General features: G+C 39.4%; 2 protein-coding genes across 4 annotated transcripts in view; one reads left to right on the plus strand and one right to left on the minus strand.

Annotated features, from left to right (window-relative positions):
- Positions 1-13,023, plus strand: LOC109899869 (F-box only protein 9). 3 transcript variants are annotated; one of them, XM_031835446.1, is made up of 13 exons: positions 1-576; positions 1,291-1,368; positions 1,963-2,097; positions 3,464-3,521; positions 3,944-4,031; positions 4,151-4,278; positions 4,586-4,700; positions 4,902-5,020; positions 5,228-5,318; positions 5,411-5,506; positions 5,634-5,727; positions 6,413-6,573; positions 6,733-13,023. In XM_031835446.1, exons 1-13 carry the CDS (start codon positions 568-570, stop codon positions 6,839-6,841), a joined length of 1,281 nt encoding a protein of 426 aa, XP_031691306.1. In that variant the 5' UTR covers positions 1-567; the 3' UTR covers positions 6,842-13,023. The 3 variants fall into 3 exon arrangements, with proteins under 3 accessions (XP_031691306.1, XP_020351068.1, XP_031691308.1); XM_020495479.2 differs by having other exon boundaries at positions 3-307; positions 6,733-7,219; XM_031835448.1 differs by having other exon boundaries at positions 93-182; positions 6,733-7,210.
- The window catches only part of LOC109899868 (elongation of very long chain fatty acids protein 5-like), a 17,316-nt gene continuing 13,982 nt past the window's right edge, over positions 12,826-16,159 (minus strand). The window contains exons 6-8 of the mRNA XM_020495478.2: positions 14,635-14,759; positions 14,135-14,269; positions 12,826-13,928 (exon numbers count right to left, since the gene is read on the minus strand). Of these exons, the coding sequence (XP_020351067.2) occupies positions 13,797-13,928; positions 14,135-14,269; positions 14,635-14,759 (392 nt within the window). The 3' untranslated portion in view covers positions 12,826-13,796. The remainder of the gene's footprint in view (positions 13,929-14,134; positions 14,270-14,634; positions 14,760-16,159) is intronic.

A 16,159-nucleotide genomic window follows, 5' to 3' on the forward strand; every position in this document is an offset into this window, starting at 1 on the left:
GAGTATAACACAGATGCCCGAGTTTCTGACTTGGAATTCCGAGTTGCGTGACCATTCAAAACGAGTTTCCCAGTCGGAGTTCGTTTTTCCCCAGAGTTCCCCGTTGTATTTAACGCAGTGAAGTCGGATATTTCCGAGTTCCCAGTCGTTTTGAACACAGGAAAAGTACTCAGCTGTTCGAGGCAAGTCGACGAAATGGCTGCATTTCTGCGATCTCTCAAATTTCCCCGATGTGTTGTCCGTTTTTCTGACCGTGATCTGTAGACCCTCATTTGAATACGTTTACGGACAACAGAAGACCACGATGGTAGCTCAATGTCGTTTGCTATGGCTAAAGCCTTGCACATTGGCAGTTGTTATCTAGCTAGCTAGGCTAACGTAGCTAGCCAGCAAGTATGGTCACTAACGCCTACTGCTTTGCTGGTGGTTGCATGACCTGTCTCGTAAACACGAAGGATACGAACTAATTCGCTAGTCAGCTACCGATACTTAATGTATTGATAAATTAAAATGGCCAGGTGTCAACAGATGAATATACATACTAGCTAACTGTTTGACAAATAAAACATGTCAATGGTATGCTAAACCCTGCTTGCTTCTTTAAGTAGCCAACTCCACGATTTACGACGGAGTTGAGGGCAACTAGTTTGGGGGGACTGGAGCTCCGACGTCAGATACGTTTTTATAAACATGTAAAAAACGACGGATTTCAGCAACCGAATAATAGCCTGCATTTACACATGACATTGTCCTCTGTGTAAATGAATGCTATTTCGTGCGGAAATGCATCGTTTTTGATCACTTTTATGTGACAGAAACTCCAGTCCGCCGCACAAGTCCCTGTTCAAATCCATCATAAATCGTGGAGTTGAGTTTGCAATTGTTTAGGTAACGTCAATTAGCTAGTGCCATGTTGGGGATAGGTGAAGCCAAGAAAGGGTACTTGTTTGTTTGCCAGCTAGCTAGCTATTGTGGTGCCAAATTTGTTTGAATAATAGTGTTGTAGTTAACTTGTGCATTTTTTTTGTTGCATGCTCACACCTCAAAGTAACTTAAACATTGATCACTTTTTCCTTCCTTGAATATTGATTGGGTGTGGTTTGTCTGTCTTGTCTAACCGCTTCACTTCCATAAACACAGCTTGTATTTGGGAGAATGGGTATCAATATTTGCTGATGATTTAAGCCCTATTTGTTAAAACAGACACTCCACGTTTGATAGTCTGCCATGTTTAGGCCTAGTTGTTTTTTTTGTTTTTTTAACAATACGTTTGTTTGTCTTTTTCTGCAGGCTGAAAGCATTATCAATTCTCATGGCATTGTAGAAGATCATGAGGGAGATAATGAAGATTCTGACTCAAACCTCCAAGTAAGATGGCCTATACAAAGGTCTAAACAATTGTCTCAGGACCGCTCTGAGTGATAATAAAGAGTTTAATAGAAATCCATATTGGCAGGTTTTTTTTTGCCACGATAGCATACACTCAGTTATGAACAAAGTTTACGAGATTGAGGGTTATTGCATTTTGTGTGTAGGGATTGACATTAAAGTCTGAAATGCACTTGTCAGGAGTATTATTTTGGTTGCCTGAAGATCATGATCAATTAGCTATTTACACACAGAATTGCCATATTGTATTGCCTGCCTTTCACCTGCAAATAGGGGAAGAATCAGAAAGATCAGTACTGGAATAATTTTTTATTTAGTTATCAGTAAAAACATTCTCAGAGCAGCCTCAACTTGCCAGACTGCCATAAATTGTCTGTCTTCCACTTAAACAATGGGGAGGAACCAGAAATATCAGTTCTAGGCTCCTGGAATTCTTTGCAGTATTCTCTCTATATTTTTTAATCACCTGCCCAATGGGGCAACCACAGAGCATGCTAATCTTGCAAGACCGCTCAGTTCACTTAGGGAAACCCTTAATGTCAATCACTTATACACCATTGTTCATGTGACTAGGTGGAGCTCAATGTGTTCAGGGCCCAATGGATGTCTGAACTGAAGCCCAACTCTGGGTCCAATGGGGGGAACAGAGGACTGTCGTCAAGAGCTGCAGACCTGAGAAGAAAACAGGAACTGGCCCGGGAGGAAAAAGTAAGCTGTTTTGTTAGAGCCATTTACACTGAACAAAAATATAAACACAACATGTAAAGTGTTGGTCCAATCATGAGCTGAAATAAAATATCCCAGACATTTTCCATATGCACTAAATGTATTTCTCTAAAATGTTGCACATACATTTGTTTACATCCCTGTTAGTGAGCATTTCTCCTTTGCCAAGATAATCCATCCACCTGACAGGTGTGGCATATCAAAAAGCTGATTAAACAGCTTTAAACAGCATGATCTTTACACAGGTGCTGGGGACAATAAAAGGCCACTCTAAAATGTGCAGTTTTGTCACACAACACAATGCCATGTCTCAAGTTTTGAGGGAGTGTGTAATTAGCATGCTGACTGCAAGAATGTCCACCAGAGCTGTTCCCAGATAATTTTATGTTAATTTCTTGACTATAAGCTGCCTCCAGCGTAGTTTTAGGGAATTTGGCAGTACGTCCAACTAGCCTCACAACCGCAGACCACGTGTAACCATGCCAGCCCTGGACCTCCATATCCAGCTTCTTCACCTTCAGGATCGTCTGAGACCAGCCACCCAGACAGCTGATGAAACTGGGTTTGCACAATTGAAGAATTTCTGCACAAACTGTCAGAAATGTCTCAGGGAAGCTCATATGCGTGCTCGTAGTCCTCACCAGGGTCTTGACCTGACTGAAGTGTGCCATTGTCACTGACTTCAGTGGGCAAATGCTCAGCTTCAATGGCCACTGGCACACTGAAGAAGTGTGCTCTTTACAGATGAATCCCAATACATTTTATCGATGGCAATTTGAATGCACAGAGATACCGTGATGCGGTCCTGAGGCCCATTGTCGTGCCATTCATCCGTCACCATCACCTCATGTTTCAGCATGATAAATCACGGCCCCATGTCCCAAGGATCTGTACACAATTCAGTTATTCCATGGCCTGCATACTCACCAGACATATCACACATTAAGCGTTTTTTTTTATACTCTGGATCGACGTGTACGACAGCGTGTTCCAGTTCCTGACAATATCCAGCAACTTCGCACAGCCTTTGAAAAGGAGTGGGACAACATTCCAAAGCCACAATCAACAGCCTGATCAACTCTATGCAAAGGAGATGTCGCAATGCATGAGGCAAATGATAGTCACATCAGATACTGACTGGTTTTCTGATCCACACCCCTACCTAAAAATGAATTTATTTCAATTGACTGATTTCCTTATGAACTGTAACGCAGTAAAATCTTTGAAATTGTTGCATGATGAGTTTTATATTTTTACTGTCATAGAATATTAGTTTTACACCATATTTTACTGCCTGCTATCAGCATCATCTTCACTATCGTTCTCAACGTTTGTTTCTTTGTCTTAGGCCAGAGAGTTGTTCTTAAAAGCTGTTGAGGAAGAAGAAAATGGAGCTGTTTATGAAGGTATGTCTCTGAGACGAGATATGCTACACAAAATGAAATTTATATTTTATGGTCAAAATGATTTACCTTTAAATGTATCGTTCACCCAAATTACAAAATGACACATTGGTTTCCTTAATCAGTAAGCAGTCTATGGACAAGGTATGACTGCAATCCATGCTTTGGTTTTATTTCCCTGCAACTGTTTCCAAATGCTAATATTTTAGCATTTGGAGCATATCTCTTTCAAGTCATGGCACCATTTAGAATTTTTTGCACATCATGTTTAAATCATCTTAAAGTATGATTTTAAAAGTAACGATTTCAAATGTTAGTATTGGTACCATGATTTGAATGGGATTATTGTGTGGCTGTAGTTGGGATTGGGAATAATGGTTTTACACAAAATAACAGCTAAACTTTTTCCCCTCCCTAATTTGCAGCAATTAAGTACTATCGCAGGGCAATGCAGATTGTGCCTGACATTGAGTTTAAAATCAACTACAGTCGTTCTCCTGATCCAGATGGTGGGTAAGTCTTAATATGTTGGTATACAGTAACACTACAATGACGACTACATACTGAAAGTGTCATGCCTCTTTTCCATACAAGTTCTACCATATGAATGATACTGCATATCTGTTTCCTAGCAATGAGAAGGACATGGATGGTGAAATAGAGGATCTACTGGCCTACTTCCATCAGCAGCTCACTCTGCAAGACAACTCTCTGAAGATATGTGTTCCTGAGGTGGAGATGACTCAGATGCACATCTCAGGTAGAGTTTCTGCAATAGTTAGAAAGGAACAATCTCCACATCCAATAACATTAAAGTTATGTTGGCAACTCTCATGCTACCACAGTGGTTTATTAAGATGCACCAGCATACAATGTTTCAATCCCAATGGGATCTTGGTCAGGATTGGAACCACTCAATTAACCACTGTCTGGGAGAATATTGGATTTGCACTACTCAATTAGTATACTGGATTTTCTGTCTGGCCTTTACACAAACGTTGATGGACTTCTATACATTACACCATCTCTCTCACTGTCAGTCTGTTCCTTTGGGTTTCTGTCCACAGCCCTGCCTCCAGAGGTCTTGATATACATATTCCGCTGGGTTGTGTCTAGTGATCTGGACCTGCGTGCCCTGGAGCAGCTCTCCCTAGTCTGTAGAGGCTTCTACATTTGTGCTAGGTCAGACCAGTCATTACAAATCCAACATATTTTAAATGTACTTGCCACAAACATGGTTTTGATTCATTTTAATTCATGCTGAACTTTCTAGTGCTGTGAAACACTGTCTATACACTGTATCAAAACAGGCTCCTGAATGATGTATTGTTTTTTTTTTAAATGAAACAGATTGTTTTGCCCTTGGTGTTGATTTCTCCTCAGGGACCCAGAAATTTGGCGTTCGGCCTGTCTAAGAGTGTGGGGCCGGAGCTGTACCAAACTGGTACCCTTCAACTCCTGGAGGGAGATGTTTCTTGAGAGGCCACGTGTGCGCTTTGATGGTAAACACCAAGGAATATGACTTATTTATCATCCTTAGAGAAAGAAAAACCCTTCTGACATATGTGGATTTGTTTCATATACTTCTCAATTTTCTCAATACCAATGCACAATTGCCATGTCTAGCAAAGGTTGCATAGCTAAAACTAGATTGGTCCCATTTGATCAGATGCTTGTTATGTTTGGTAAATTCAATGTTGACTTTGCAGGTGTTTACATCAGCAAAACGGCATACATCCGTCAGGGAGAGGAGTCCCTTGATGGATTCTACAGGGCTTGGCACCAGGTGGAGTATTACAGGTTGGTGCTTCAGTCAGTCACTGGTGTCCTTGTTATGACATGCTAATGACTGTACAGTCGGACAAGACTAGCTATACTGTTTGTGTCCCCAGATATCTGCGTTTCTTCCCTGATGGCCAAGTCATGATGCTGACCACGCCTGAGGACCCACTGGTCACCGTTCCTCGTCTGCGTAGCAGGAACACCAGGTATTTAAAATGCAACGTACACTGGCATCCAAGTCTGGGTAACACATTTAAGGGTAATAGTGTGTTTTTAGATGGTCACAACAGTTGGATTTGTAACATTCATGGCTTTTCTTTTCCCTCTACACAGGGTGGAGTCCATTATGTGTGGTCATTACCGTCTGTCGCAAGACACAGACAATCAAACCAAAGTCTTTGTTGTTGTCTCCAAGAGAAAAGAAGAGGTGAGTGAGAGAAGTTACAGTATTGGACAGGGATTAATTGATGTGGGAAGGTATTTGCATATTTTGTTTTCCTGTTATTTATTAGTTTACCCTTTTTTCTCCCCAATTTCGTGGTATCCAATTGGTAGTTAGTCTTGTCCCATCGCTGCAACTCCCACATGGACTCGGGAGAGGCGAAGGTTGAGAACCGTGTGTCCTCCGAAACACAACCCATCTTAACCAGGAAGCCAGCCACACCAATGTGTTACAGGAAACACCGTACACCTGGCAACCATGTCAGCATGTATTGCGCCCGGCCTGCCACAGGAGTCGCAATGGGACAAGAACATCCCTGAGGGCCAAACCCTCCTCTAACCCGGACAATGCTGGGCCAATTGTGCACCGCTCCATGGCTCTTCCGGTCGCGGCCGGCTGCGACAGAGCCTGAACTCGAACCAGGATCTCTAGTGGCACAGCTAGTGATGCAGTGCCTTAGATCACTGCGCCACTTGGGAGGCCCGTTTGTATTCCTGTTATACCTTAAACCCAACAAGAGAGTCAGTTTCCTTACCTATTAACTGGTGCAGGACACAGGATAGGATAAAATACTTTTTGGACTTGTCATTGTTCACAGATGATTGAAGAGTGCTTTGGCTGTCCAGTTCTTACTGTCACTTATCTCTGTGTGCGTGTTCTCTCTTGACAGAAGGTGGCAGAGTACCAGAGAAACTCTCGGTTTTGCCGGCGGAACCCAGCGGCGCCCGAGACGGAGCACAGCTTTCACGTGGGACTGCAGCTGTCGTCTGGCGGGCGCCAGAGCTTCAACAAGCTGAATTGGATTCACCATTCCTGCCACATCAACTACAGGTGATACACTGGGAAGTTAGGGTTTTGATTTGACACCATTCATTCAATGAATGTCATTGCAAGAGAAAAAAGTTATTGGGAATTTAACTTTTCACTGAGTTCTCAGGTGTAGCCATCTCCTAAAGCAGCATAAATGTGATTTTTTTAATTTATTTTTAGATCCACCGGAGAAACGGTTGTCACTGCCTTCGACTTGGACCAGATGTATGCATCTTTCTTCTTTGCACGTGTGAAAAGCTACACAGCATTTTCTGAACGCCCACTGTAGGGAAGCCTAGAGAGAAGAGATAAACGTCACCACCCAACAGTTTACACAACACTTAAACTAAATGCATATTTCTCTTCCTGTTGGCTTTGGGCTGAACTATGATTTTTAATGAATGTATACCAATCAACCTGCATCTGATTCTAAACTTATTGTGTGTGCCACATAGCCATTGTGTCTATGGCTGTCACAGAAAACAAAAATTATTCTACTGATCCTTCTTTTGAAGACTGGATAGTTGTCCAGTATGATGACATAAAATGTCAATAATAGATTTTTCACCCATTTCCAACAATGAATATTATGACATTGTTAATTCTCTAGTAATATATTTTCTCCCATATGGTAAATCAACTGGAATAAACAAAAGTGGGAACTGTGTAGTTTTTTTTTTTTTATCACTATAAGGCGCACAACAAAAGCAGAACACTGGAGTTCCTCTTACCACACCCCCAATCGTAATACAACACTCTTCCTCGTCCCGAACACGCATTTAAATTATTTCATTCTAAATCACTTTTCTTGACCAGGGCACACATAATCAATCCACTTATTGCATATTCTAGGAACCCAGGGCTGAAATGGATTTAGAGTAAAACAAATTTGATTTACTATATAGTTGTATCAGATTACAAAATATGTCAAATATAAAATTGTAAAGGCTCTCTTTAGTGATATTTATCTAAATGGAATTGATGAAATGCATAACCTCAAATCAGCCTACCTCTCAGATGATAATGGTGAAATGAATGGTAAAATCTCGTCTTTTCACATGACCTTTTGATATTATGTCCTCATAAGCGTCATAAATAACATTGCCATGTTTTCCAATCCTGTTGATTTTTTTTTTTATCTTCAGAGCCATCATTTTTTATAACCCATGGATCAGTCTATTGAAAAGTATTCCCCCAGGTGATAGTTTGGTCACATACCAGGGAAAATTAGCATATAAGAACAGGAAGAAATCATCTAGGATTTGTGACATGACAATCCCCACAAGCTTCAAATTATGATTACTTATGGGGTGATACATATCTATATTTAAATAATAGGCTTACTGTATGATAGCTGGCTTAATAATAGGAAGGTGTGAAAGATGTGTATAGGGAATATCATTGTAAATGAAAATTGCAATGGGGGTGATAAGATCCTAGTGCTATTTATTTAACTAGGCAAGTCACTTAAGAACAAGTTCTTATTTACAATGACAGCCTACCCTGGTTATTGAGGAAGCAGTACTGGCTTTGACTTGATCTAGAACGATGCCTGAAATACATTACAGGAGATACAGACAAAACATTCAGGATTTTATTATTGCCAATCTAGGACATTACAAATGCAACAGCTTCGAGACTGGCTTTACTTGCATTGTTAGAAAGCTGAGAACATTTTTTTACAGACTACTGTAGATGCACTACTGATCTTGCAATCCATTCACAGATTGGGAGAACATGAGAATGTTGTCATGCTGTTTCATTCTCAACTAGTCAATTATGAGAACATTTCATCATTTGATTACATAATTCAAACAGCTAACATAGCACTTCCACTTTTCAGTATTATGTGGCTGTAAATGTCTTTCAAAGAGAGAAATCTCTACAACATAATTTGGTCCCTTTTGTAATTAAGGCATATATGGACTACAATACAACACCATAATTAAGGGAAAAAGTTAAACATGTACAAACATAAGTAGCAACATCTATTAAGGAAATGCTTTGGAGAAAATGAGTCACATTCAAACGTCATGGCTTGATGTAACTTGTAGCCTGATTCAATCTAATGAGTGAAAACAAGGTGGCAAACACTTAAGAGAGGTGTCGGTTTAAAACAGCATGAACCATGCACATATATACAAACAATATTAAATATGATACAGAATTGTGAGTTTAGTTTGTACATTACATGTATTTATTATTTTATGCGTTCCATGGAGTTGAGGTTGAAATTCAAAGAATACAGGTAGTACCAGTAATACTAGGGTGACCTTGGGTAAATAGATAATGAGAATGTGTCATACCAGAGGCTGAATTCTGAGGGTGGAGTGGACACCTTTATCTACTTCTTCATACTTAATTAATTTTCAACACAATCCACGACATTCTCAATGTGTGATTTTTGCTGCATAATATGTAGGTCATAAATATACAAACTGGGAAACATTAAATAGAAACTAAATTGCTACTGTAGAGGAATGGTCTTGTGCAGTAGCGAGGGCTCTCAATCTCAGACACCCATAACTAAAATATTACGTAATTGCATCTGTTCATGAGAGATTAAGGCTCTCATAAAATGTCCTCGTACATAAACTATTGTTACAACAACAGCAATAGACCGAAAATATAAATGACAATTTCTAATATTTATCGTTCACAGAATTCATTGTTCTGATCAGTGCCATTTGATGCAAATACTTTCAAATCTGATGGACAACAGACAAAGCTATTATTGCAACTGGTTTTGAGCTATAGCTCTCCTGAGTCATGAATTTACGGTGCAGGCGAACCTCTCTAAGGAGAGTTTCCATACTCACTGGATAAAGTTACTTACTGGATACATTTGACACTGTGACAGCGTTCTCTATGCACCTGGTACTTGGCTCCAGACGACGAATACATAGATCATGTTAAATAGGAGTAATTCAACTTATCACGCACATGCAGAAGAATCTGACCCTAGTAACATTCCAGGGATCATTTGAGAGTGAAAGTACAGTCTTCACAGGTATTTACCTCATTGCTGTATCTAAAACTTTAAAAGGTGCTGGACACAATGATCTCATAGCTTATATGGAATTTTAAAAAATCTGTAAAGCCATAATGCAAAATCTAAAAGAACTAGTAGGTTTGGGGCTCCCTCACTTTCAGAAACATTATTTGGCTGCAAACATTCATAATATCATGTTTTGGATTCAGCCTCTTGACTTTAACTCCAGGGTCAATTATTCAATCTAAATCCTGTATGGCCACATCAATAAGAGCTATCGTATGCTCTCCCCTACCAGCTCCATTTACTACCTTCAGTAAAAATTAACTGGTCAGACAAACTCTCAAGATATGGAATAACCTAAAGCTGAACCTAGATATTAGTGATATTCTTGCCTACTCACCTTTAGTTTTTAGGCTATTTCCACCATCCCTTGCAGACAAAGCTTTTGATATATGGAGACAAAATGGGGTGAAATCACTCATTGACCTCTATAAAGATGCCACCTTTGCATTATTAAAATGTCTTTCAAATACATTCAATTTTCCAAATGCCCATTTCTTTAGATACTTACAAGCCTGAGATTGACCCAATATATATATATATATATATATATATATTGGGTCAATCTTATGCCTATCCACTGTGTATTCAAAATTATGAACTTTTGGCACTCCATGCCTACAATCATTGAGATAAACTTGGGAACAGGATTTAGGATTTTAAATTTAAAAAATATAACTGTGAGCAGCAATGAACGGGGTTCACAGGATGACAGAAAGGACAAGATCAGTTGGATAACAAAGCAAGCACTCCATCATGTAGAAACAATATCTTTACGTGCAACATGAGTCTAAATACAAAATATGGAGTGAATCTGATATATAGTTCATTAGAAGATTATTGGAGATGATTTTCAGCATTAGCGCTACATATGTAAAGAATGAGTTGTTAAAAGTTTCCTTGTTTTTTGAGATATCAACACCAAATTCAGTGTGGAACATCCATTATAGTGATTTCATGTTGATAGGCCAAGGTGGAGTGGATTTACAGAATTGGATACTGATAAATGCCTAAATTGGAATGCAGTGGCTGTACAGTAACATGCTATACATGACATCAGAGCTCTAGCTCTGTGCTTCACAGCACTGTATTGGTTTTGATGGACAGCCATTCTGAGCACCTCACACAAGGGATGGAAGTTGCCCCCATCCCCACAGCTAATTGGGCAACTGTTGCAAAAATATAAATTCTTAGTGAGGAAAATGCTGTAAACTAAGAGGACTGAGACATTGAGGATTATAATAAATACCGCTTTGATGTCATACAAGCAAGTGAAACACCCATGAGTCCAAATGTGCATGTCATACTTCCGTATAATAAAACATGTCAAATAGTGTCAATGTTTATGATCACTATGTTTGGTGTACAGTTACAAGATGACATGGTGTCATACCCTTGGTTGTTCTGAACAGAATTACCCCGTTTGTCTATTGTGAAGAAAATTTTCCACGATACACACACCTGAATACACACGTCTCTTTTTTATGCACATCAAAATGCATGTTTCCCTGAATTGCATTGTGAAAGCATTACACTGAAATATCGTATTTTAAAACTTAGCTAGTCATGTTGGCAATAGAACAGGATCCAAATAATGCCCACCTGACCCAGACTGTGATTTATAATGGACCGTTTTTGAGGGCGGGGTTGAATTGTGTTCCAAACAACTATAAGTTAGCTTGGTCTAGTTCCTCAATGGCACAGCTAGGAGAGCTCAAAAAAGCACCACATAGTTGACTCTTCTATGAGTCATCAAAGTGCATTGAAATTACTTAGGAACAGTGCACATTTCGGACAGGTGTGTGGTCACCAGGAAATAGCAGTTAGTTCTCTCACTCAAACCCTTGTAAAAATGTTTTGTCTTATGTTGCACCTACCCCACATTTTCCAGAGTTTTTCAGATTTCGTTAAACAAATTAGGCAAAAAGTTCAGTAAATGTCAAATGCCCAAAGTCTAGTGTAATGTCTGGATTCATATTTGTGTCAGGTGAACTGTTGTGACCTCACTTTTTGGTCTAATAATTTTCCCACAATCTCGAAACGGTACCCTTTCAATTGCTACCATGGTTATGCACATGCTTTTTTTTGGAATGCATCAACACTATTTTCTCCAACTCTTTAGGGACTATTGTGATGAGTCCAAAAACCACATTTGGAGTGAATATTACTTTTAGTTCATGAGATTTCTTCATGATTATTTTAAGCGTTGCATAGCCAAAAAAAATTCATTGATAATCGTTTCCTTATTTTCTAAGATTTCAATGACAAACTTAACATGCTTCATCATGGTAATGTCTTTGATGACCCTAAACAGTTTCAAGTTGATAGTCCATTGCGAAGAGGGTTTACAAAGGATTTAAATGGACAAGTAAAATTAGATTTCCTCTCTTAACCAATCCCTTAACGTAGTTTTGAGAAAAGCTAAGATATGGGCCTACATACCACATTTGGAAAATCTATCCTGACAGACCTTATGGGTCCTTGAGGCAAATTTGTTCAGCATGAGGAAAGACACCTACATACAAGGTCTCTATGTCAAATATGGCTGCAGATATGAGGGTTTAAGTGAGACTGCTTGTAATAGCGCCACCTTCAGGCCAATCAGTGCAATTATTTACTTATGACGTTACTTATGGCGTATTTCTTTGTGCCAAATTAGAAAAAAAGTTCCCAATCTATGCTTGAGTTATTTGTCAAGGGGGGAAAAAATCTAAGAATAACAATAGGTTTCAAAGCTTTTATGTGAACCCCTAATTAACAGTTGTGAAAAAACTAATATTTTTTTTAAGCCCTTTTATATGTACCAGTCATGTTGTTACACACAAGTTACTACACAAATGCAAAGCTGTCTAAGTTCTACTCCCAAGTTGACCCCAAATGTGAACAATGCCAACATACCTCTGCAACTTGAAATATGAAAATATGTTCTGGTTGTGTGAGTGTCCAAAACTAAAAGGCTATTGGGATGCTATTTCTAATGCAATGTCCAATATAAAACACAAGTATCTATAAGTCCTGACCCACTAATATCTATCTGGGACAACTGTTGGTAGTTCTGGAATAGCAAAGGTGGAAGCAAATGCCTTGGTTTACGCCTGTCTGATTGCCAGAAACCTGATTTTGACCCAGAGGAAAAAGCCAAACACACCATTTTACAATCAGTGGGTTAATAGTATGTTTGCAAAGTCTCACTTTGGAGAAAATGAAATGTACACAAAGTGGATCCACAACTTTATTTTATAAGACATGGCAAACTTCTTTCTTTTGTTGAAACCGAAACCGGTGTCAGATTGATTATGTACCTGAGTTTAGATTTGTACTAGTGTGTATATACTCATGACGGGAACCTCAATAAGAGGATACAAAGAAAAGAAAATCCTTGAGGAACATTGGGAAGGGAGGGTGGGAATGATACGGACACAGTGTAAAAAAGAAAAAGATCACTATCTATTACTGGTATGTTAGGTAATAATGCTCAGCCATGAGTGACAATCCTGTTTGTTTTTTTATCTTTCCTTTCTTGTATGCAAAGCCATTTTGGAACACAAATCAGTATCTAATTATTTATGTTGATATTGTACAGCTTGTGTATTTTAATGCATTTTTTTGAAGCAACTATTTTGCATACTTATAAATGATTGTATGACCTTGTGGTCAAATAAAATATAGTGACAGAAAATATATTGAGAGAAAAAAAACAGATATAGTACCTTTTACAAAACAGAATCCCCAAAATATATTTTTTTCCCTCATGGACAAGCATGTAGACAAGTGCATATGTTGTGAATTAAAACATAGAAAATAAGTTATTATTTCTGTATGGGTCAAGGTTGATTAAAGCTTTGTCCCCACCACACTGAAGACAGACAAAGTTGAACATCTCGTGCAGCATTAAAATGAAGTGGGTCTCTGGGGTTACTGTGCTGTAGTTTACTCCCTATGCTATGCTTGTTTAGAAACTCTAATGAACTTTGATTCAATATGAATAATAACAGGTTGCGGTGTGCAAAATGTTAGGAATCTCTTTCAGATAAACACGCCTTGTCTTTTGTGAATTAACTAGCTTAGACTCTTCTAATACATTTCTTCATTAGTAATCCTCATGAAGAAATGTATTATCCCTTCTCTCCTAGCGACATTACATACAGTAGATATGTCCTACAGTTAGGATTGTAACAGTATTCAAGATTCAGTCCCCCCTCACTTTCCTATGTGTAATGGTTTCCGTGGGTGTCACCCCATTCACATGGCCATTCAATGAAGCAACAGAGCCATTCTGATGATACTCCTTCTTTTGTGAAACAAGGTGTTTCTTGTAAGTCTAAAAACAGAAGGAAGGAGTCAATATATTAGGATGTGCTACAAATCTGAACCCCCCCCCCCCCAAAATGACTGACAACAATGCACTGTTATATTTAACCCCGTCACCATCATGGCAATGTAAAATACTTCATAACACCATAATTAATTAATAATAATAACAATTACAGTATGTTTAATTAATGCAAGGGTTTTATATTTTCTCACCTGAATGTAGAAGTTTGAGAAAAGGGCAATAAGTGTGACGACATAGAATATCTGGAAATACAGCCACCCTCTGGGGAAATCACATGGCCAAATGACTGCAAATATCGTCTGGGACATGGTCAAAAAGAACTGAATCTAGAGAGTAAATGAGACAAAACTCAAATGACCTGTTTGTAAACTAAGTGAATATCAAATACACATGCAGAAATAATCAAAGACAGATTTAGAACATCTCCAAAATACATATTTCTGTAACTCAGTGCACTTAAAACACTGCTCCATCCATGGAAAACATTGCCATTGCATACAGTGCAGAAGATAATAGGGATCAGAATACACATGCTACTTTCACTCTGTACCAATGGCCCAATGGTTCCTGTGGCCTTTGTTACATTCACGAAGACCCTGAGATTGGATGAACTATACACTGGATGATTACTATGGATGTGAAAGTCCATCTTTGAGGGTTTTAAACAATACATATGGAAATGCAGGCTCACCAGCTGTACTTGTGTGATGTATTTCTTCCACCATAGATAGGGCCGCAAGGCCGGGACAGCAGAGAGCCCATAGTAAGAGTACATCAGGACATGGATGAAGCTGTTCAGGGAGGCACCAAAGTAGGCTGAGGCAGAGACATAAGATAGGGGGTAAATGATTAATCTACATTAGCAGTGTCAGAGACTATGGGGTAGATAATTAATCTACATTAGACATCAATTCATGAGAATTATTGCCATCTCATGCCTGTTTTCTAATTTTCTTTGCATAGATGATTAATATATTACTATTCTAGGACATTGTTTGCCACAGTGAGAGGGTAAAGAAATTAAGAGGTGAGGGTACAGTATATCACAGCAAAAACATGCTGTGCAGTCCTGAAATAAAAGTAGGTTCAATTCACACTTAATTCTAACAACGGATCTACTTCACTTGAAGGTTTCTCAATCACAGAAGCAAGTCAAGAAAAACATGTAATCAAAGACACCTGTATGGCTACTTAGAATAATATACCATGTACAGCGCATTCAGAAAGTATTCAGACACCTTGACTTCTCCCCCATTTTGTTAGGTTACAGCCTTATTCTAAAATAGATTAAATCGTTTTTCCCCCCTCAATCTGCACACAATACCCCATAATGAAAAAGCAAAAACAGGTTTAGACATTTTTGCAAGTTTATTAAAAAAAACAGAAATATCACATTTACATAAGTATTCAGACCCTTTACTCAGTACTTTGTTGAAGCACCTTTGGCAGCGATTACAGCCTTGAGTCTTCTTGAGTATTACGTTACAAGTTTGGCACACCTGTATTTGGGGAGTTTCTCCCATTCTTCTCTGCAGATCCTCTCAAGCTCTGTCAGGTTGGATGGGGAGCATTGCTGCACAGCTATTTTCAGGTCTCTCCAGAGATGTTCGATCAGATTCAAGTCCGGGCTCTGGCTGGGCCACTCAAGGACATTTAGAGACATGTGCCGAAGCCACTCCTGTGTTGTCTTGGCTGTGTGCGGAGGATCGTTGTCCTGTTGGAAGGTGAACCTTTGCCCCAGTCTGAGGTCCTGAGCACTCTGGAGCAGGTTTTCATCAAGGATCTCTCTGTACTTTGCTTCATTCATCTCTCCCTTGATCCTGACTAGTCTCCCAGTCCCTGCTGTTGAAGAACATCCCCACAGCATGATGCTGCCACCACCATGCTTCACTGTAGTGAAGTGGTGTGGGGGCTGTGCTTTGGCAAAGTGGGTGGGGTTATATCCTTCCTATTTGGCCCTGTCCGGGGGTGTGATCGGATGGGGCCACAGTGTCTCCTGACCCCTCCTATCTCAGCCTCCAGTATTTATGCTGCAGTAGTTTATGTGTCGGGGGGCTAGGGTCAGTTTGTTATATCTGGAGTATTTCTCCTGTGCTATTCGGTGTCCTGTGTGAATTTAAGCGTGCTCTCTCTAATTCTCTCTTTCGGAGGACCTGAGCCCTAGGACCATGCCTCAGGACTACCTGACATGATGACTCCTTGCTGTCCCCAGTCCA

The sequence above is a fragment of the Oncorhynchus kisutch genome, linkage group LG11 (genome assembly GCF_002021735.2).
Source record: "Oncorhynchus kisutch isolate 150728-3 linkage group LG11, Okis_V2, whole genome shotgun sequence".
Taxonomy (NCBI): Eukaryota; Metazoa; Chordata; class Actinopteri; order Salmoniformes; family Salmonidae; genus Oncorhynchus; species Oncorhynchus kisutch.

Excerpts from the sequence above, each read along its gene's own strand:
- LOC109899869 (XM_031835446.1), top strand. Across the intron at positions 4,032-4,150 it reads TCTCCTGATCCAGATGGTGG|CAATGAGAAGGACATGGATG; the intron begins GTAAGTCTTAAT and ends TCTGTTTCCTAG. Across the intron at positions 5,319-5,410 it reads CACCAGGTGGAGTATTACAG|ATATCTGCGTTTCTTCCCTG; the intron begins GTTGGTGCTTCA and ends TTGTGTCCCCAG.